This window comes from Macrobrachium rosenbergii, chromosome 14 (genome assembly GCF_040412425.1).
Source record: "Macrobrachium rosenbergii isolate ZJJX-2024 chromosome 14, ASM4041242v1, whole genome shotgun sequence".
Taxonomy (NCBI): domain Eukaryota; kingdom Metazoa; phylum Arthropoda; class Malacostraca; order Decapoda; family Palaemonidae; genus Macrobrachium; species Macrobrachium rosenbergii.
The window spans coordinates 14,156,672-14,178,585 of NC_089754.1; the positions used below are offsets into that span (position 1 = coordinate 14,156,672).

Consider the following 21,914-nt stretch of genomic DNA (forward strand, 5'->3'; position numbering starts at 1 on the left):
TACCAAGTTATACATGTTTTTTCTAATAATTTATTTAATTTTATTCTGTAAAATTATAATAACAGCTCACTCAATATCATAACAGATAAGAACTAAAATCAGTAACAAATTCTGAGTATATTTGTTGTAAAATATTTACAAGATTTACTGAGATGGGGAGATGCATTAAGTTTTTGTGAGGTATACATGTTTTTTCTCATATTTCTTTGCAAAATTACAATTATAGTTGACATACTATCATCACAGATAAACTAAAACAAACAGCAATCCCTGGGTATATTTATGGGCAAATAAGTAAAAATACATCATGGGATAGCGAGGGGCAATACATTCCCCCATCAAGTCTCAAGGCACACTGATCACCCTCTGTCCTGTGCTGAGCTACTAAAGTTGCCATATGTCCTTTATGGACCATTAAAGTGCTATGAACATCTTTACCGCTAAATTCACCCAAATCGTATGACACCTAATATTCATACTGATATGAGTTAGCCTGTCCATCACTCAAAACCTGTTATAGATCATCATATGATGATGCCCATCCATTAAGGGTTAATAATGCTTCAATGTCACCCCATGACTCGTGTCTTTATAGACTTTGGTATGATCTTATTTTCATATGCAATTTTAATTTATTTGATTTCCAAATCTTATTCAGCCTGGCCATTGCTTGATTTTCCTTTTATACTATTTCACTAAATTTCAATTGCAAAAGATCCTATACTGGACATCTTTGTTCCTTAATATTTTAGAGTTTGAACCTCTTTAATTCTTTCTTCATCTAAGGCTATTTCATCCCTTTCTGCATAATGTGTCCTCATGACTTCTGTTTTTCTTGGTTTTATACTGAATCCAATCTCTCCAGATTACTTATGTATTCTGTTTCACAAGCCTTTTAAATATTTTGATGTTTTGCTGATTAAATTAGCATTATCTAAAAAGTTTCTATTGTTACCCCAATCTAAACCTTCCTCTCTATCTCAAACCACTTTTTCTTAACCACAAAATCTGAGACAGGTAAACAGCAAAGGTTCAGTAACATGGTTTTGTAGCATCCCACTATTTACTGCACATTCATTTGACAAGACACCATCAACATTATATATGCATGTACTTCATCTACGTTTAATTTCAATTAGTTTTATATATTTCATGTGAGTGCCATAGTGATGCAAGACCTTCCACACGTTGGTGTTTGGGTGCTGTCAAACACCATCTTGTAATCAACAAATGTCACCAGAAAATTCCATATACTGCTGCAGAATGTCTCAACACAAATGTGTGATCTGTGTGACTCCTGACTACTAAAACCAGTTAATCATCTCTAATCTATTAATTTCCTTCTCTTGCCTACTAAGAATAAGCATACTGAATATTTTCTTTACCACCAACTTAAGTACAATTCCTCTAGAGTTACATATTCAGCCAGGTCATCTTTCATTGGTATCTTAGCTATGAGTTCCAGTTTCCAATCATCAAGCTTTCTTTCTTCATTTCATATTTTGCAAGTCTACTTAATATATATAAGAATGTCATTTAAATTTTATTTCAAATCATCTCAGCTGTGATTAAATTATAACCTAGTGTTGTCCATGTCTTATGTTTCTTTACTGTCGATTCCATTTCAAACACTGTTAATTCTTCCACAAGCACTTTCAGGTATATGAGTCATACACCTCATATCTTTTATTCATGACCTCAGTAAAATGTTCTGATCAGCATTATTTCTCTTCTTCTGATGCTCATACTGGCTTATTCCTCCTTGTAAATAGTATTTTCTTTTTCTATTCACCTGTGGGTATTTCATAATTCCATGGGCTACCCTAAAACAAATGCCACTTCCTGTATACAGTACACTGTTCTGTCAATATCATCAGCCTGTTTGTGCAAATATTCTATCATATCTCATCTACAATTGAATACTGTACTTAGTACTTTCTATTATTGGTTGTCTCCCAAAAATTCGTCTACATGTACCTTTAGCTTACAAATGAAAAATCAGTCTTAAAACAAGTTTTTATTATTTGTAATTTCTTAGTTGTACAGAATGTAATTCATCCATACCTTTAGTTTTCATCTAGGTGTAATTTTTCACATTACTGCAATTAACTACTCTGCTACTCATTTTTGAATTCTCAACGAATTTATTCTATTCTGCAGTTGTATTCTTTACTGTAATATTGAATATTTTATGTTATGTATTGCATATTCATTTACACATTTGTCAATTTGAATTTCAATTTTAAGATTCTCTATACAGTACTTTGGTTAAGACGTAATGAGCATAAGCAGATGGTTTTGTGTACTTCTGGTTTATCCATTATCTGTTACTCTATTGTTACTAAAGTTGGCCTTGATTCATAATAAGTACACACTGGGTCACTGTAGCACATTTGTTTGTGTGTGTGTATGCATATTTTGACTTTTTTTATTTTTCCCATGGAGAGGTCTGGGTACAAAGGATAATAATTTTCCATTCTGTCCTAAGAGTTTTACTTTTAATAGAAAGTTTTGCTGTCTTCACCTACGTTTCTTTGCTTTCATACTCTGGATACTGTAAATTTCTAGTGTGAGTCAACAGTCATATTTTTCAGGAAATCAAGCACAGTATTTTTGTTAGCTGGCTTGTCTTGGTAAACTACAGTTCCTTGATTGCAGTTCATAGTGTTATCGTCATACATGGTAACTGTGAAGTTATCTATTTTTGTGAATGATGACAAGAAATTTTCTGATTACTGTATTATGTTGGTTTCTACTAATCACTCAATTTCTTTTGTTTGTCAATAATTTTCTAGTCTTAAGGGTGATATTCTTTGATTCAATTTAAACCCAAAGAACCCTGATCAACTTTGGCCCCAAACAGTATAAACATGGGTAGAGGCTGGGGCTCTCATAAATGTCTTCTAAGATTAATTCTGGCATTGTGACAGAGTCCAAGGTTTCATATAAGATTGGATTACTTTAGAGGGAGGAGCTGTATTAGCACCATTGGTCATCCACAGTATCAAGGGATCCTCTATAGGTTCAGGGATACTTTAAATATTTACGAGACTATTCATCAGATAATGAATAACCCATTCTTCCACCAATGACACTAGCAAAATCTGATTCCCATATGTCAACTTCCCACCTTTTCCCAAAGGGATGGCATCAATATGATTAGGGTGTCTGAAGTGTAAGCCAAACCCACTTGATGGGAACATGCCATTAATACAATTGGACATACAGTAAATTCAAGGCTGTGCAGAATATGGTAAAGTCCTCTGTATACAAGCTGTTTCTAATTCTGATAATTGTTTATTGCAATAAAGAACAATGCAATACACAAATCAACCCCCTTGTTGGAATGGCAGCTTTTTAGTTGTTTGGATAAAAGTTATCTATTCACACCTGGAAAGTAGTCTGTGAGAAGCTTTTCATGAATAAAGGAAGGTGGTATAGGAAGCCATAGTTGTGCAGTGTTTTCAATATACATATCTCCTAGTTGTATCAAAAGCCTTCTAGATAACAAAAAATTTTGCAATAGTTATTCATTTCCATTTAAATCTTCAAATACCTGTATGATTTTCTGTATTACTGTGAGGGCCAAGTATGACTCTATTTTTCTGTAATCCATACTAGGTTTGGATGATTATACTTGTTTGTTTTCAAGTAACATGATAACTTTGAATTCACCATATTTTCCATCACTCTACATAGACGGCACATTAAAGTTATTGGTCTACAGTCTAATGATTTACTGGGATCTTTGCTTAGTTCAGCTATTGGTATAATGAAGACATGTTGCCATTCTCTTCTGGAAACAGTTTTTTGGTATAAAGTTCATTACAAATTGGAATAAATAACTTTTGTCTATGAGGCTAGATATGTCTGGTTAAATCACAACAGACATTATATTGATTTGGAGACACCCTGTTGCAGGAGGATGGAGCAAGGTCTAATTCTACAGTTTTAAAGCATTTATTATAGTACAGATCATCTGCCATTTTACAATTTATATTCTCAAGGCTGAATTTTGCTCATATTTACAGTTGTATTCATCAAGGCTTTGTTTACTGTTAATAAAATCTGGATGTGTTTCAAGTACATCTGATACAACATATTGATCCTAAACTCTCTGCTCCTCTATACACTAAGAGATGTCCTGGTGATCTTGTATTTGATCCACTAATATTTGTAAATTTCTTTCATTGCTTAGTTGTGTGTCATCCTTGCAATATACTGTTTCCATGAAATTACTTTTTTTTTATCTGACCTCCTCCTTAAGCTGCTGGTAACCGATTATACAATGGTTTCAATTTTTGGTCTAGGTTATTAAATTGATAAAATTCATAATTGTGTCATATTTGAGAGGGAAAGACTTTACTGATGTTACCAAGTCCTTTCTTTCAACAATCCTATTTCTAGGAAATTCTGTTTTCTGATGTACAGAAAAAGACAAGAAGTTTGGGGGTTGACCTATACAGTGCATATAAGCCTCACTAAGAATTTCGAGCTTAAATTCTTTGCTAACTTGTAAGCCACAACTTACAATATTTATCCACAGCATACAATAATCCTTAAATAAATTTTTATAAATCTTGCTTCCTCATTTCCTTTAATTTCTTCCTTTCCTCTTTACTACTACTTATTTCTACATTAGCTTCTTACATAAAGTGCTGTGAGGTACTCATAAAAGAGGCTTCTTCTAACTTTCCTGTTCCAGCCATGCCTTCCTTTAAACTAACTGTACCTAGCGAAAATTTTTTTGAAATTCTGCAATGAAGGAACATCACAGTACAAAGCTAACATGAAGTAACTGTGGAAATTAAAAAAAAAGGTAAAAATACTTGGAACCTAACAAGAACCATAAACTCTGGAAAGAAAAACCTATAAGACATAAACCAACCTGAGCATCACAGCGCAGATACTTGTAAAGACATTCAATTTTCTTGTGGAATGAAGCATCTATTAGTTCATGACGTTCATCAATTTGGTGTAGTAAGTATTTCTGAAAGAGTAATTCAAACATTAAAAAAGTATTTCTGCAAGAGCAATTCAACCATTAATAAAGTTCAAAAATGTGTTTCAAAACCACAGTAAATCTTCAAAAACAATCATAAAAAAATATTTCACAATTACACTAACCCAGCAACCTGGATATACTATCTAGAAAACAATTTATACTACTTTTCTAGTCACATTATAAACATTAATTTTTTTCAAATCAAATTAATCATAACTGATACAAATGCACACTATGAAAGAACAATACACATAAGTAAATTTTTAATTCCATTTCACCATTAAAAGGTTCCTTTGCAATTTTAATTGCAATAACACTAACAGTCAAACTTAATCACATCATATACGTAATCTTTGAGAACCAAATTTTTTCATACAGATCTACTGATGCACTTAAAATTACCCATTGCATGTTTATGAAATTGATTGAATGACATTCATTTATGAAATTTACGCTGTCAAGCCAAACACTGTGGCACTTTCAGCCACTCAGCACTTAAGACAGCAAAAAAGGATAGTTAGAGGGGTTGGACAGCAAGATAGCGAGATCTAGAAAATTAAGGAAATAAAGCACAAGGCTCTAAAGGTGTCAGTGGGAGAAACCCCACAGCTATTTTAAAAAGTAACAGTTATAAGGGTTGGACAGCAAGACTGAAGAAAAGAAATGGGAATGAAGGTAAGGCAAATGGCTACAAAGTGGTTGCAGTTAAGGGACAAAGGGATGTTGCAAATACCCTTTAGTAATGCTTACAATGTATCATATAAGGTGCACTGATAGCACTACCCCATTAGCCCACTCTTCAGTCCCAGTTCAAGCATAAACAGCAGTCAGCAATACTGTCTCCAGCAGCAGTAGAGTCACTCATCATATTATCTGAGCCTTGAGATGGGAAAAAATAAGCAAAGCAGGGAAGGCAAGGGCTTGAAGAATGAGACACTGCTTTATAAGAAAAAACAAGTTTTGCTTTTAACCCACAGGTTGTGATTAATGGCTAGGGCTGTCCTGGCTTTAAAGCATCACCTGAACAGGGTTTATTTTTGCTAGGAAAAGGGAAATTATTAATGTCACCTGTTTCTACTGTTTTCTATAAGAAAAATTATGGCGTTATTGAAAACCAGCCAGTGTGGGGAACTGGTATTTTCTGCAAATAAATGCTAGGAGAAAAATTCAGTATATAAATTTCCAAAAATAATTTATATTTTTCCTTCATATACAAACCAGAGCTTTTTATGCAAAAGTGTTCCTCGGGATGAGCTGAACAGTCACTGAAGCTTGATAACATATGAGTTAACCGGTGGTAGGCACGTAAGTAGGGGTGATTTCCCTACACACCTAAATGAGCCATCGTTTTACATTCGGCATCAGGGACAATGTATGGTGTTGAGGTGGGACTAAGATAAAAGGCTCTGGTTTGTATTCCTATGAAAAACACAAATTGCTTTTAAAATTTTATTTGTTCCTATGGAAATAGAGACCATCACCTTCTTATACTGGAGACAGATGCCTTATGTAGGAGGATAATCACAACAGGCTTGAAAGTTGACTCTACACCCAGAAAAGTCAAATTCACAGTCATGATAATGAGCAAGGGACTAATGACTCCTATAACCTCCTATTAAGCTGCATGGGAACATGAGACTGATAGAGCCTTGAGACAGAGTGAAATGTGTCTGCACTTTCACTCCACAAAAACTCTGAGGAACTAAGTGTTGCCTGAATAGAAAGGGAAGCACGTGTCAAGTAAGATACAGTGCATTCAGATGACAGCATTACTGCTACATACCCCTTATTAAGAGGAAGAGAGAGGAGGTAAACACATCTGAAGTCGACCTCAACTGAGAGAGAGAGAGAGAGAGAGAGAGAGAGAGATCTTTTTTTTACAATGTATGATTTTTAGCATTTAACAATCTTGTAAGCATACTTGGTAAGCAGGTAGAGCCACTGCAATTGACTACAGTTACAGTAAAGAGAAGTTTATCTTAACATGATGTATGCATACAGTAAGTGCTTAGCATTTAATAATGTGAGTTTTGTGTACATACACACATGCATAGAGAGAGAGAGAGAGAGAGAGAGAGAGAGAGAGAGAGAGAGAGAGAGAGAGAGAGAGAGAGAGAGAGAGAGAGAGAGAGAGAGAGAGAGTGGGGGGGGGCCTCCACAGTACATGTATATTTCCTATTATTATGTCATGTACTGTATGTATAGACACACACTTGCAGACTAAAAAGTAATTAATTAGAGCACAAAACCTTACCTTAAAGATGGAAAAATATACAGTACACAAGAATGCATTAAGCAATCAAAACGGCAAACCATACAGACACTCCTCTATTTACGAACTTTCAGAGATATGTACCGTGATCGTTAAATTAAAACTGTTATTTTACTGTATTATTATCATACTTTGCCTAATGTATTTAATGTACTTAGGTTTTACATATCATTTGTATTAATAAAATAATCTATAAAATACAGTACAGTACTAGCACACGGCAGTCCCCGGTTATTGACGGGGGTTCCATTCTGAGGGTGTGATGATAACCGAAAATTGCTGCTAACCGAAAACTGGCAATTTTCAGTGCTTTTTCAGCGATTTTTGGGGCTTATTGGCGCCGAAAAGCACCGATTTTCAGTTATTGGTGCCTCTGCTAGGTATGTATTGGCGCCAATACCCAATCATCGGCGCCAATAATCAGAAATCGGGGATTTTCGGCACCAAAAATTGCTGATTTTCGTCCCTAGACAAGTGCCATAAAACCAGATCGCCATTAACCAGGGACTGCCTGTACTTGTGTTTTAGCATGAAAAAACATAAGTACTGTTCATATTGACTCTGAGTATACCAAACTGGACTTACAAACAAATCAAGATATGAACAACCGTTCAGAACATAACTCGTTTGTAAGTAAAGAAGCGTCTGTAATTGATAATGTACAGGAAACTTTGAGTGAGAAATGCAGTTAGGCGCCCGTGGGGTTGCGCTGACTGTGGAAATTTTATTCCAAGTAAGAATTGCTGAATTCCACTGGAGGTGACAGGAGAGACGCTTGGAGAGTTTGGCAGTCGTCATCCCGATATAAAAGTGGTGGTATCCTTCCACCGGGCATGGAAAGTTGTAGATGACACTACTTCTCTTCAAAGACATTTCTGAGGGCACAGGGTTGCTTTTTAAGTAATAACTGGCTTGTTTTCATATTTTTATAGTATATCATTGGGACAATTTTGTAATCTTCTGTAACTGGGGTTACATTTTCATTTATTATTTTTCTGGGGGCCTTCTCATCTTCTGCATATTTTTTGGTGTTTGTAGTTCATGCTTTCCCGGTGTCAGTTGTTTATAGAGACTCGGGTTTGTTGTTCAACCATGTGATTAGAGTTGTTGTTGTTAATAAGTATTTGTGCTGACTTGTCGATCTCTTCCATAGTTCCTTTCCATGTGGAAAGTGTAAGAAGGCACAACGGACGAAGGCTTCAACAATCTACATGAGCATCATAGAGGAGAGGGTCTTCAGTAAGATTCCCTGCCCTCCTCAATACTATAGGTATATAGACGACACCTTTGTGAGAGTGAATAACGAAGTAGACCTAGAAAAATTAAGGACTACTTTTGAAGAATGTTCCATCCTCCAATTCACATGTGAATGTCTTTGAAGAGTCGTGGTGTCATCTACGAATTTACATGTCCTCGGGAAACCTGATCTACCAGCTACAGGCTGAGGAAAAAAAGAAAATAAGAAGAATAGAGAAGACTCTGTATAAATTAAATACCGTGGAAACAGCTATAATTATTGTTATAGTATTTATTACTGAAAGAAATCGCTGCATTGATCTTGTATAGAGTCTTCCCTATTTTCCTTATAACAGTTTTCTCTCTGTTACTAAAACTGGTGATAACGTGCCAATGTGATTCATCAGGAGTTAAATTTTTGGGATAGAGTAAGTCAAATATGCTGAGCATAGCCTGCAGGGTTATATACAAATACTGTAAAGATTTTTATTTATTTAAAATATTATTTAATTTACTCATAAAAGCTTGAAAACTTATAATAACAATTAACCCTTAAACGCCGACTGGACGTATCATACGTTGACTAAAATTGTCTGTTGGGTGCCGAGTGGACGTACCGTACGTCGACTACAAAAAATTTCAACCTTCGGTCAAATTTGACTCAACCGAAATGGTCAAAAACGCAATTTTAAGCTAAAACTCTTACATTCTAGTAATATTCAATAATTTACCTTCATTTTGCAACAAATTGGAAGTCTCTAGCACAATATTTTGATTTATGGTGAATTTTTTGACAAAACTTTTTCCTTACGTCCGCCCGGTAACTCGGCCAAAAATTTCAGAAATTCTTGTCATTTTGTCGTAATTTTTGCACTGTTTTATATTAGCCGTTACATAAAGTTTTATATATGAAAATGTGTGCAATTTCATGTAAAATACAGCAAAACACAACCCATGGTTGTAGCTTTTATCAGTTTGGAAATATTTTCATATAAATCACGATAACCGCTAAAATTTCAACCTTCGGTCAACTTTGACTCGACTGAAATGGTAAAAACGCAATTGTAAGCTAAAAATCTTACATTCTAGTAATATTCAATCATTTACCTTCATTTTCCAACAAATTGGAAGTCTCTAGCACAATATTTCGATTTATGGTGAATTTTTTAAAAACTTTTTCCTTACATCATAATGTTTGCCAGAAATTCTTTACGCCACGTTAGGCTGGGCAGCCGATAATGTTTGCACCGTTTTATATTAGTCGTTAAAAAAGTTTTATATATGGAAATGTGTGCAATTTCATGTAGAATACAACAGAAAATAACTCTCGGTTGTAGTTTTTATCAGTTTTGAAATATTTTCATATAAATCACGATAACTGCCAAAATTTCAACCTTGGTCAACTTTAACTTGACCGAAATGGTAAAAATGCAATTATAAGCTAAAACTCTTACATTCTAGTAATATTCAATAATGTGCCTTCATTTTGCAACAAACTGGAAGTCTCTAGCGCAATATTTCAATTTATGGTGAATTTCTGAAAAAAAAAAAAAACATCTCAGAAATTCTTTACGTCTGCGTTGTCGGTAACTCATTAGTCAACATCTCAAAATGTTCGCAATTTCATGTACAGTACAACAGAAAATAACTCATGGTTGTAGCTTTTATCAGTTTTGAAATATTTTCACATAAATCACGATAACTGCCAAAATTTCAACCTTCGGTCAACTTTAAATCGACCGAAATGGTCGAAAAATGCAATTGTAAGCTAAAACTCTTACATTCTAGTAATATTCGATCATTTACCTTCATTTTGCAATAAATTGGAAGTCTCTAGCACAATATTTCGATTTATGGTGAATTTTTGAAAAAAAAAAAAAAAATTTCCTTACGTCCGCGTGGTAACTCGGCCGAACATCTCAGAAATTCTTTCGTCACGTTGTCGTAATGTTTGCACCATTTTATATTAGTCGTTACATAAACTTTTATATATGAAAATGTGCGCAATTTCATGTAGAATACAACAGAAAATAACTCGTGGTTATAGCTTTTATAAGTTTTGAAATATTTTCATATAAATCACGATAAATAGAAAAAAATCGACTTTTGGTCAACTTTAACTCGACCGAAATGGTCGAAAACTGCAATTGTAAGCTAAAACACTTACAGTTTAGTAATATTCAATCAATTAGCTTCATTTTTCAACAAACGGGAAGTCTCTAGCACAATATTTCGATTTATGGTGAATTTTTGAAAAAACATTTGTTTACGTCCAGCAGCATTCTAATTCATGCATCATTTTGTGATAATATCTTCTGTGTTGCTTTGATCGTTTTACAATTTGTTATATACCAAAATCATCGCAATTTAGTGTACAATACATATATTTCAATATTTATATATGATAATGATATTTTTTTTCATTTCTGATGGTTGCATACTAACTTCAGGCAATAACAAAAAAAGGAGCCAAAAATGAACTCTTAATCTTAAAAACAAAGCGTGCTGTGATTTTTAAAAATCTTTTTCATTTTTGCGCTAACTCCCGAACGCCGCCGGCATACAGGAGACGTTTTTGTAAATAGAGGCTCGGCGTTAGAGGGTTAAGGATGTTGTGCACAGTTAATTTACCTTTATAAATGAACATGAATAATTTTGTAAGGAGGATCAAAAGAGAGAATGAAAAGAAATACAACAGATGTTTACAGAAAGGAAACTACTTAGGCTTATTTTTACATATTTTGAATTTTCGGTGACCGTCTTATCCGATATCCCGATGAAAGGGGTCAGTTTTAACAAGGGTCGACTGTACTACTGTAATATTTGTACTGTACCATAGAAGTTTATTCTAATTTTTACCATTACTGTATGTATATTATCATTCTAGACTGACAACCACTTTACCCTGACCTCTACTGTAATTGTACACTTCCTCATGTAGCCTACAGTACATCTTTCAAATCACTAAAGGTAAGGAATTCTTAAACTGTTTTTAATCTCATAATTATTTCCACTTATCGGTGCTGATGCATACCTAACAGAGGCACCGATGGCCAATTTTCGCTGCCAATTAGCGCCGAAAATCGCCGAAAAACCCCCGAACCTCACCAATCTTCGGTTATCGCCACACTGTCAGAATGGAACCCCCGCCGATAACTAGGGGCTGCCTGTACATTTTATAAAATATACCATACTATTTATACAGCTTTATTCTAATATCATTCCAGACTGTCCAGCACCTTTACTAGAGCTCCCTCATCCTAGCCTACATCTTTAAAAATCACTGAAATTAGGTAAGGAATTAATTTTTTTATATATATATATTTTTGTACTACTGAACATAGGTTTTCGAAATACCTGAACTGGTACAGAACAGTACAGTAGTGCTGTACACATACCCTATAGTAATTTTATCGTTATCACTGCAGATTCCCTATGCATGCACATCTCCATCTCCCACAACCTAGCTTACGGCTGTAACAGCTTTAAAATCAATGAAATTAGGTAAGGAATTCCTAACTTTTTCATTTTTATACATTTTATTATTTTTATAAAACACTATAATACTATCCTTTATTGCATACAGGACTATACACTAATAATTAATTTTTACATTTCAGAATCCCTGAATTATGTGACCACACCAACATTTTTCCACGGTTAAGTAGCAAGGGAATTTAAAATTAAAAGTAAGGAATTCATTTTTTTTTGTATTTTATACATTCTTTAGTATAAATTAAAGTGCACCTGTATTTGACATTGATTGTTGTACTGTATAACAAAATGTATTTTACTCTTAAATACATACAGTACTCTACTTTATTGCATACAGGGCTTTACAGGATACTGTACTGTACTTTATACTAAATTGTAAATTTTTACATTCAAGAACCACCAGTGGAGCTACACTTTGCAGTTTTTGGATGCACATCACATCAGAATGTCGGTAAAACATCAAGAAACAACATGCAGTATACCCAAAGGATTATAAGTAAGGCTTTCATACTTTATTTCTCATTTTCATACATTTTTCTGGCGTCGTTCCAGCTTACAACGATTTTTGGCTTACGAAGCAGCATAGGAACAGAACCACCGTTATAAACCAGGGATGCCTGTACCAATTTGCAGCCCTCTAGCCTCAGTAGTTTTTAAGATCTGAGGGTGGACAGAACAAAGTGCGGATGGACAGACAAAGCCTGGCACAATAGTTTTTCTTTTACAGAGAACTAAAAAATGCTTGGTGATGGCAGGTGAGTGACAGTATTCCTCTACTCACCCTCCTTTACCAATGTTAGCTGTCTTCTTAGCAAGTTTCAACAACGATTCCAGCTTGCACTGAGAATTACTACATAAAAGCACCTGGCTTGTATTTCTGGAGGAACAAACTCATGTAATGAGGATAATGTGCTTAAAGTTACGGTTCATGATGTTAGAAAAATACAAATTTCTCTTCAATTTGCTATTTCTTCCAACATGTATACAAACCTATGCTTTTATATATGAAGCCTCACTCAGAAGCAGGAGGGTGACAACCCCTCTGGATCCTAAGCGACGTTTGCTTGTCACCTACCAACTGCTCGGTAGCGAACTTGCAAGGGATTCACAATATGTGGAATGTACACACCAATACCCTCATGATGTCTGCGATGCCGCCACTACCAGACCCAAGGTGAAGGTATCCTAGGACCTGTGCACTAAACTGTTGAGGTAGAAAGATATGAACAATATGTTCTGCCTCTTCCAGACTCCTGCCCAGAAGACCTGAACGACTGAGTGGTTCTTCTTAAAAACCACGGAGGCCCTATCCCCCTGATGTATTGAGCACTCGCTTTAGTTGGACAAGGGTCTCCACTGTGATCCAACTGGTATGCCCTCACAATGACCTCTCTGCCAGGAGATGGCATTCCTCAAAATCTCTATTCTCCCAACCCATACATATGAAAAGTCTCCTACATGCTGGTCTGTGTGGGGCTGCATGTTTGAGGTAGGCTCTCACAGCATCTTGTCCTTTTCACCTCCTACAAAGTCCTACAGTGAGGGGACAGAAAAGCCATCAAATTTTAGGTCAAGTGTGGCAGGATTCTGGGTCTATGCCACAAACTCTGGAAGGAACATGAAGCCAACAGACACCCACCCATGGGTGTGGGTAATGCCGTGCAAGAGGGCATGTAGCTCCCCTACCCTTTTGGCTGAAGCTAAGGCCAACAAGAAAACTGTCTTGAGTGTTAAGTCCTGGTCCGATGCTCTTCTGAGGGGCTCACAGAGCATTATCTCAGAGAGTCTATGATCTTGGTTACATCCCACTCTGTTCACATGGGGAGCAGCTCTCTTAAAAATATTTTACCATGTCCAACAGTTCCCACGAAGATGAAAGGCCTATGGCCCTGACCCTATATCCCTTAATTGCTGACATGGATAGGGACTCTTGATGCAGGAGGAAGAGGAAATCTGCCACATCCCTCAAAAATGCTTGAAGGGTTGGAGAACTATCCCAATGTACCAACACAGAAAGACCTTCCATTTTCCGTGGCACAGTCTGAGGGACGAGGGCCTGAGGGGGTTTGCAGATGGCCTCTGCAGCTTTCCCCAAAAAACCTTTCTTTCTAAGGAGCTGCTGGATAGCCTCAACCCATGAAGTTTGAGGAAAGCCACTGCCTGATGATACCACCTTCTGTGCTCTTGCTTCAGCAGGGTGGGAGTGAGGGGAAGTTCTCTTGGTATATCTACTAACAGGGACAGGAGGTCCACTTACCATTCTGCTTGGGGTCACTTTACAGCTACGAGCATCATCCTCAGCCCTTGGGACATCAACAGCCTGTTGATGACTTTCCTCAGCTGGTTGAATGGGAGAAGGTGTACATGTCCAGGTTGACCCAAGGGTGCTGGAAGGCACCTTGCAGGATGGCTCTTTGGTCAGGAACCAGAGAACAATACAGGGGAAGCTTCTTGTTCCTTGCTGTGGCAAATAGGGACAATGTGGAGCCCTCACACAGCCTCAACAACCTGTCTGCAATGCCCTCTTCCAACAACCATTCTGTCCCGACTATTTTGTCCACCCTGCTTTGCTGGTCTACCACGATGCTCTTCTTTTCGGGGATGTAACTGGCTAAAAGTAGTAGTCCACTGGTCTATGACCACTCGTGCATTTCCACTGCCAAATCATTCAGGTCATAAGAGACTGTGCCTCTTTAGTTTACGTATGCAACCACCAAGGTGTTGTCGCTCATCACAACCATGGACTTGCCTTGGAGGAGAGCTTGTAAGTGTTAGAATGCCAGCCAGATTGCTCGTATCTGCAAGATGACAATGTGTTGCCATTGCTGCTTCTCACTGAGAGTCCCTGAAATGCACATGCCATTCAGGTGGGTGCACCAACCCCTTCTGGATGAGTCTGAGTATAACAGCATCTCTGCGCTGTACTCCCTCCCAGTGATTCTTCAGATCCCTCCATCACAGATCCTCCGATACTTTGTTTGTCACTTTATATTCTGCATCCTGGTCTCCGAGCCTCTTTCTCCCTTCTCCTTCATCTGCCACTGCAGGGAGCAGATAAGTCCTGTCCCTGGATAGTAAATTCAAGGACACCAGGTGACCCACTGCTTCACTAGTTGAAGGTAGTTTGACAGGCTGTGTCAACCATCATACCCAGGTACTTGATTCTCTGATCTCCTGCTGCAGAGCCCTCCCATTAGGTGAATCATTCTGGTAGGAGGGGGATTTGAATGGTTCTGATGCAACAGTTGTCTCCATTTGAATGGAAGAATGTAAATGTATCCCTTCCTGAGGGTATAGACCATCCACTCCTCTGTTTCGCAACACTGCCATACCAACCATTTGCTCCCCAGGCAAACGCCCACCTTTGGCAGGTCTGGGGATAGAAGACTCCGAGTCTCATCTAGAGCTTCCTCTCTTCCCCATCCTGTTCCACCTTCTAAGATGGAGGAGCTGAGAGGAATGGAAAGACTGGCCTCCTCCTTGCTGTCCTTTTCCACGAGGAGCTGCACGGTTCTGTTGTCCATACTGGGAGAAAAACTTTGGCCCTGTAGAGACAGGGAGTCTACTGTGAACCCTGGAGCCAATGACTTTCCTCTCAGGATAGGTTTATGTGACTCTGATGAGAGGAAGTCCTAACATCTTCTCTCCTCTCCGCTACCACCCGATTCAATACATCCAGCTGGAAGTAGAGAGGAAGGTCCAGAAGTGGGCTGCTCTGCAGACTCAGCCAGCTATCGACTGAGATCTGCTTCTGGACTAACAACAAGAACAAATCCCTCCTCTTCAGGATGACACTGGCCACACCTGGGCTACTTGGCCATGTAGGATCAGGCCTTACCTGAAGGGGCTACGTATTCCTTCATGGAGTAACACTTCACGGCTGGTACGAATTCCTTCATCTCCTTCAGCCAGGCTCTTTGGCACCTATCAAGCCAGGAGATGGCTCTCAATGCCCTTCTTAGTATCACCTCCTGGGCTGTTATCTCCCTGCTGGTAAACTTTGTGCAGGACATTACTATACAGCTGACAGACTGTCAAGCTTAAAGTCCTAGGTAAGACACAGGCGTCCTCCAGTAAGTAATAATTCGCATGGCAGGTAAACGGTCTTCTGCAACCTAGAGGAGGCCAAGGAACCTTCTTTTCCTACTACTAGGCTACTCATCTCCTCCATGATGCCTATAATTAACAGGGACCAGGTAGTTCTTCATTGGAAGGGTGGGTAGAGCTTTCAGCTAGCACGCTGTTGGCCCAGCGTTCGACTCTCTGAGCAGCCAATGAAGAATTAGAGGAATTTATTTCTGGTGACAGAAATTCATTTCTCGTCATAATGTGGTTCGGATTCCACAATAAGCTGTAGGTCCCATTGCTATGTAACCAATTGGTTCTTAGCCACATAAAATAAATCTAATTCTTCGGGCCAGCCCTAGGAGAGCTGTTAACGAGCTGAGTGGTCTGGTTAAACTAAGATATACTTAAAAACATAACAGGGACCAGAGATGCCGCACTGTTTGCTTCTTCTCTGGAAGGCTGTCTGCCATGTGTTCCAGATATGAGAAGCTGAGGTATTCCTCAGTACGATGACACCAGGTCCTGGTAGGCCCAATTTCCTCTGGGCCTGGAGAATGGATTCTACAAAACCCTTTTCCTCATCTGGTGCTTATAGGAGGAAGGGATCTACCTCTTCCTCTAGGATTCCTCCTCTCATGGAGTAGCGGGTCCCAAGACAGCATGGTTTCTGTTCTCTTCTGCTGGCTGTTTGTCTGCTAGTACCTGGTGGGGGGGTAAGTCACAGAGTATCAGGCCTTGACAATGCTGTCCTGTCCTGATGACCAGCGCCGGGAATGTTAAGAAGGCATGAGGGACCCTGCTCTGCTCCAGTCATCTTTCGAGACAGGTCATCTCTGAGATCTGCCTCCCGAGCAAGACTGGCGACTTCTCTTGGTCCTACTGGCACTGTCTTGTCTCGATGACCGATGTCAGGGGTGGTGTAAGGATCAGCAGAATCCCGCTCTGTCCTGTTTGTCCCTCAAGGTGGGTCATCTCCGCAATCTGCTTTTCAAACAAGACTGGGGACTACTATTGGTGGAGTACCAGAATGAGTCACTCCTGTGGCGGCATCGGTGACTTCGATCTGTCAGAGTAGTAGAACATGCTCCTCCTCCTCAAGTGGCTCCTCTGCGGCGATGTCTCTCTCCTCCTGGAAGTTGGCCTCAGCCAGTCTCTCTCCTCTCTCGCTGAGGCCGGTGTCACTGCTAACAATGGCCTGGAGGAGTGGCCTGACTCTGCTGGCGGGGATCTCTGTTCCGAACAGCCCACCAACTGACAGGTCTACTCTTCCACCCTTGGGTTCTTGACTGGTTGGGAACTACTGTAAAGTGAATTTGGACTGACCCTCTTGCCACTCACTGGGTTCCGATCCTTGGACTCTGTCACAACATTGCCCTAATCTCTGTGGTTTAGGTATTGCCAAAGTGCTTGCAAGGCATACTTTGCTTTCCTTCTACCCGTCAATTTGGACGGAGGAAACAGACCCTTAGCGGGCGTCAACGGGAACTGAGGTTTTTTCAGAGGAAAGGACAAGGAGTAAGGGGAGAGGATTGGGGTGGATTCTCTGGAGATGGGGGGGTGATCTTCTTCCTCCATCACTTCTCATATTTTCCCCACTGAGGAGAAGGTCAGGCAGAACACTCCTCACACGGAGCCTTGCGGAATATTCTCAGCCTCTGCAAGAAATGCACAATGAATTGGGGCCTACTGGTAATGAAGACATGAACTTGTTGCAGGGCTTATCCGTGCCTGTACACCAATGTACCACAGGCTTATAGTTTCTTTATCACCATACACTAAACACCATGGAGGGAGAGAGAAGGACATGCTGTCAGCACTCTTTACCATGGGGATTCACAGGCACGTGTGTCCAAATGGGAAACAAAGATTCACTATGTCCAACAAAGAATGACAGGGAAATTACTAAACACACTTTACGTCTACTTTATTCACTAATCAAGGAGGGAACAAACCTTAACAACATTTAACGTCACTAAACTAATCTCTGTGCTTAGAGAGGGAGAATCACTTGGATTCACACTTTACACATTGGGGGCACTACTTTCTTGCCCTGCACAAAGAAACAAGAAAAACATGCCACAGCACAGGAAAAACGGTGTCCCATGAGGGAAGTGAAGACGTAACAAATGTCTGGATATATCAGGTAGAAACAGCCCAATGATAACTATGAACGTAGGGGCATGTACTATACCCAAGCCACAAAGAATAGTACAAACAATATGTGAGACGACTGCAGATGCGCGCACAAAGGGTGAGAATAGACCGATCCAGGTCACACGTGACCATAGGCCTAGCATTAACATTTTGTTTTTTCAGAGACAATTCAGTAACAGCCAAAGTGTGTCAAGCGTAAGTACTCCAAATATGAAAGTGTAGGTTTGCATGCGTGTTGGAGCACAGCTAATACTGAGGACAATAGGTTATACAAGTCTCTGAAAGCTTAACTTAAAACAGGCTAACATTTACCAAGGGCTAAGAACTAAAGTAAACCTTAAGTTTATGAAAACAGCAAAACAGCTAACTCAAAGCAAAACTTCCTAGCTTAAAGAAAATGCATAACAGCAATCAGCAAAGAGTAAATATGAGGGCAAGACTTATTTTATGCACTTACCCTAAGCAAATCTGAATGTAAATTTGCAGTGAACTGAATGAAAGCAAACTTTAAGCTAATTAGTCAACTGCTTTTTATCTTGATAACTATAAGAACATGAAAAACAAGAACTAATATGTACTAAATGGCAGTAGATGCAAACCTAAACCTTTACTTAAGAGGAAAATAGAAATGGTCTGCCTGGTTCTAACTAACAAAACAAATGAAGTACTCACAAAAATGTCATGCAACCCCACTACTGATAACTAAGACATCCAAACTACTGCATGGGAAGAAAACACAATACAGTACTGTATTGCAATGGAGGATGATGGATGAAAGACATGAGTAATAAGACAATCCTAAAGAAAAATCGAAAACATAAGGGAATCTTGAGAGGACTATAAATATGGTGACTATTTGAAGAATGGCCGAGTGCTTCTGAAGACTCCAAGCATCCACTTATGCAATCACACTATTTTTGGCTAAATGCCATTTTTAATTGAACAGGGTCTGAAGTGTTTGAGCTGAATTTGTAGCATAAGCTAGGGTTAATTATAATTAATGGGTTTGAGTTAACATAAAATGGTTTTTTCTTTACAAGTTTACAAACTTAAGATATTTCTTTCCCTTAGTGAATTTTCACTATTAACCATGAAAAATTAGTTTAAAAAGAGTTACACATGACAAATACCATACAATTAAATAATAATATGTATGTGCAAAATACTAGAGAATTTACTCCTAAAAATCTTCTTTAAAATAAAAGCGTAACTTACAAAAAAAGGGCAAAGATGGAAGTAATATACTTACTTGTACACTAAGGAATTTACTTCTTTTGCATTTATTGCACCTCAAAATTGTTGCTGACAAATGCTTACTATACTGAAAAGAAAAGTAAAGCTATTTAAAACAAATGGCACCAAAAATTAATATGAGCAGTAACTTCTAGTGCAACATTTATATAGTAAACCACCATTAATAAACCAAAAACAGTCAACTTTCTAATGTATAGTAAACAAAAACAAAAAATGACTTTTATAATAAAGTTTTATATATACTTACCAAGTAATTATATTGCTATTAGTTCTTACTCTTAGCAGCAGCTTAATTTTTTTAAAATTTCGAGGTAGCGCTTATATTGTTTTGGTGTAGGTAACAGACCCTGCCCACTTTCGGGGAAAAATAGGTACAACCAGCTCAGGTATTCAATTTGTTCATGCATTATGTCCATTAGAGGGAAGGTGGGAGGGCTCTGATCGTGTAATTACTTGGCAAATATATATAAAACTTTATTTTATTATAAAAATGTCATTTTTATGTAACTTACCAAGTAATTACACTGCTGAATCCCACAGAGACAGGAGGTGGGATACATGAACACTAACTACTCAAAAGCACTCAGTAATGGAGATGAATTGGAAATAAGATAGGTAGCCAGCATTGGACAATGCGTTGTAACCTTACCTGTTGAGAGAGCTACAGCAGACAGGTGCTGCCTCTGGTTGGTGCTCATCATCAACCTGTAGTGGCACAGCAGTAAAGCTGAGAATCGCCTCTACTTTAGTGGGTGCTTTGCCACCAAGGAGTACTCCGATGGTTGCCAAAGCATTATACAAAAGAATATGCCCTTGCTCTGGGCGCAGTACTAAAAAAATTTTTTGACCAAATATTGTTACCTACACCTTACATAAAATACAAAACCCAACCAAAAGGAGATAATGACTGGTGGGTACTCCATGTACACAGTACTCCCCCGGCTCCCATAACTCGATCACCTAAAATCAAGACGAGGAGATAGAGAAGAAGGAAACAGGCTCCTACCCTTCTTCACCCAATACCAAGCCAGCCACAGAGAACAGACCTAATGTACTGCAGTTTTCATAAGTGGTTTCTACATCACGCAAATAATGAGAGACAAACACAGATCTGGACTTCCTGTACATAGATTGAAGTATGGCCAACAGTGACAGATCGCATTTAAAAGCCAGTGAAATGGCAACTGCTCGGATCGTGGGCTTTGACTTTCAACAAACGTAAGACCTCTTCATGAATTTCCCTGTGGGGTCCAAAGATCACTTCTCTAAGAAAGGATAATGCAGTCTTGGACACAGAACGAGATGGGTTTTTTATGGAACACCAGAGATTGCAAGAGGAACCTCTGATGCTCTTAGTCCTCTCCAGGTAAAATTTTAAGGCGCTGACTGGACAGAGAACTCTCTCTTGGTCTGTAGGTCCCAGGATATCTGTAATGTTCTCGATAGAGAACAAATGAGGCCCAAGGACTGGCTGGGGTTTTGTTCTTTGCAAGAAACCCAAGGGGAAACATGTAGATCGCATCATCTAGTGAAAAGCCGACCTGCTTGTCCAAGGCCTGTGATACACTAACTCTATTGGCTGTTGCTAGAGCAACCAAAAAGAGAGTCTTCCTTGTTAAGTCTCTCAAGGAAGATGTATAAAGAGGCTCGAAGGGAGCCCCTGAGAGTTAACGAAGCACAATGTCTAGGTTCCAAGGAATAGAAGGCGGTCTGTGTCCCCTTGAAGTATCGAAAGATTTAATCGTCACTAAGGTCCTGACTTCTTGCAAGATCCAAACCTCTGTGCCTAAAGACAGAATTGAGCATGGAACTATAGCCTTTAACAGTCGAAGTAGCTAGTCCCTGAGAAGACTTCAGGAAGATTAAAAAATCAGCTATTTGAGCTAAAGTGGTCTCAGAAGACGAGATACTGTGTCTTCGACACCAGTCACAAAAAACTGACCACTTGGCCTGGTAGATGTTGGATGAAGATTGTAGTCTACAGTTGGCAATAGCCTTCGCAGCTGCCTTTGAAAATCCATTCGCTTTGACAAGCTTCCTGACAGACTGAAGCCTGTCAGAGCTAGAGTGGACAAACCTTGATGATAGTGGAGGAAATGACGTTTGTGAAGACTTCGACACTATGGGAGAAGTCTTGGGAAGTCCACTAAGAGGCCTAGAAGGTCTGGGAACCATTTCCTCTGCAGTCAAAACTGGGCCACTAGTGTCATGGAAGAGTTGCTGTGAGATTGAAACTTGTTGATGACTTCCCTCACCATACTGAATGGAGGGAAGGGATACATGTCCAGGTCAGACCAGTTCTGGAGTACAGCGTCTGTTGCCCAAGCCAGAGGGTCTGGAACTGGCGAGCAATACAGGGGAGGAAAATGATTATTTGACGTTGCAAACACGTCTATCAACGGCTTCCCCCACTGTTTCCACAGGTCGGTG

The 21,914-nt window shown here is 38.7% G+C and overlaps 1 protein-coding gene across 2 annotated transcripts in view; it reads right to left on the minus strand.

The window, feature by feature from the left end:
- The window catches only part of LOC136845727 (uncharacterized), a 288,481-nt gene that overhangs the window by 168,378 nt on the left and 98,189 nt on the right, over positions 1 to 21,914 (minus strand). For both annotated transcript variants that reach the window (XM_067115930.1, XM_067115931.1), the window contains exons 6-7: positions 19,480 to 19,551; positions 4,889 to 4,990 (exon numbers count right to left, since the gene is read on the minus strand). In XM_067115930.1, the coding sequence (XP_066972031.1) occupies positions 4,889 to 4,990; positions 19,480 to 19,551 (174 nt within the window). The remainder of the gene's footprint in view (positions 1 to 4,888; positions 4,991 to 19,479; positions 19,552 to 21,914) is intronic.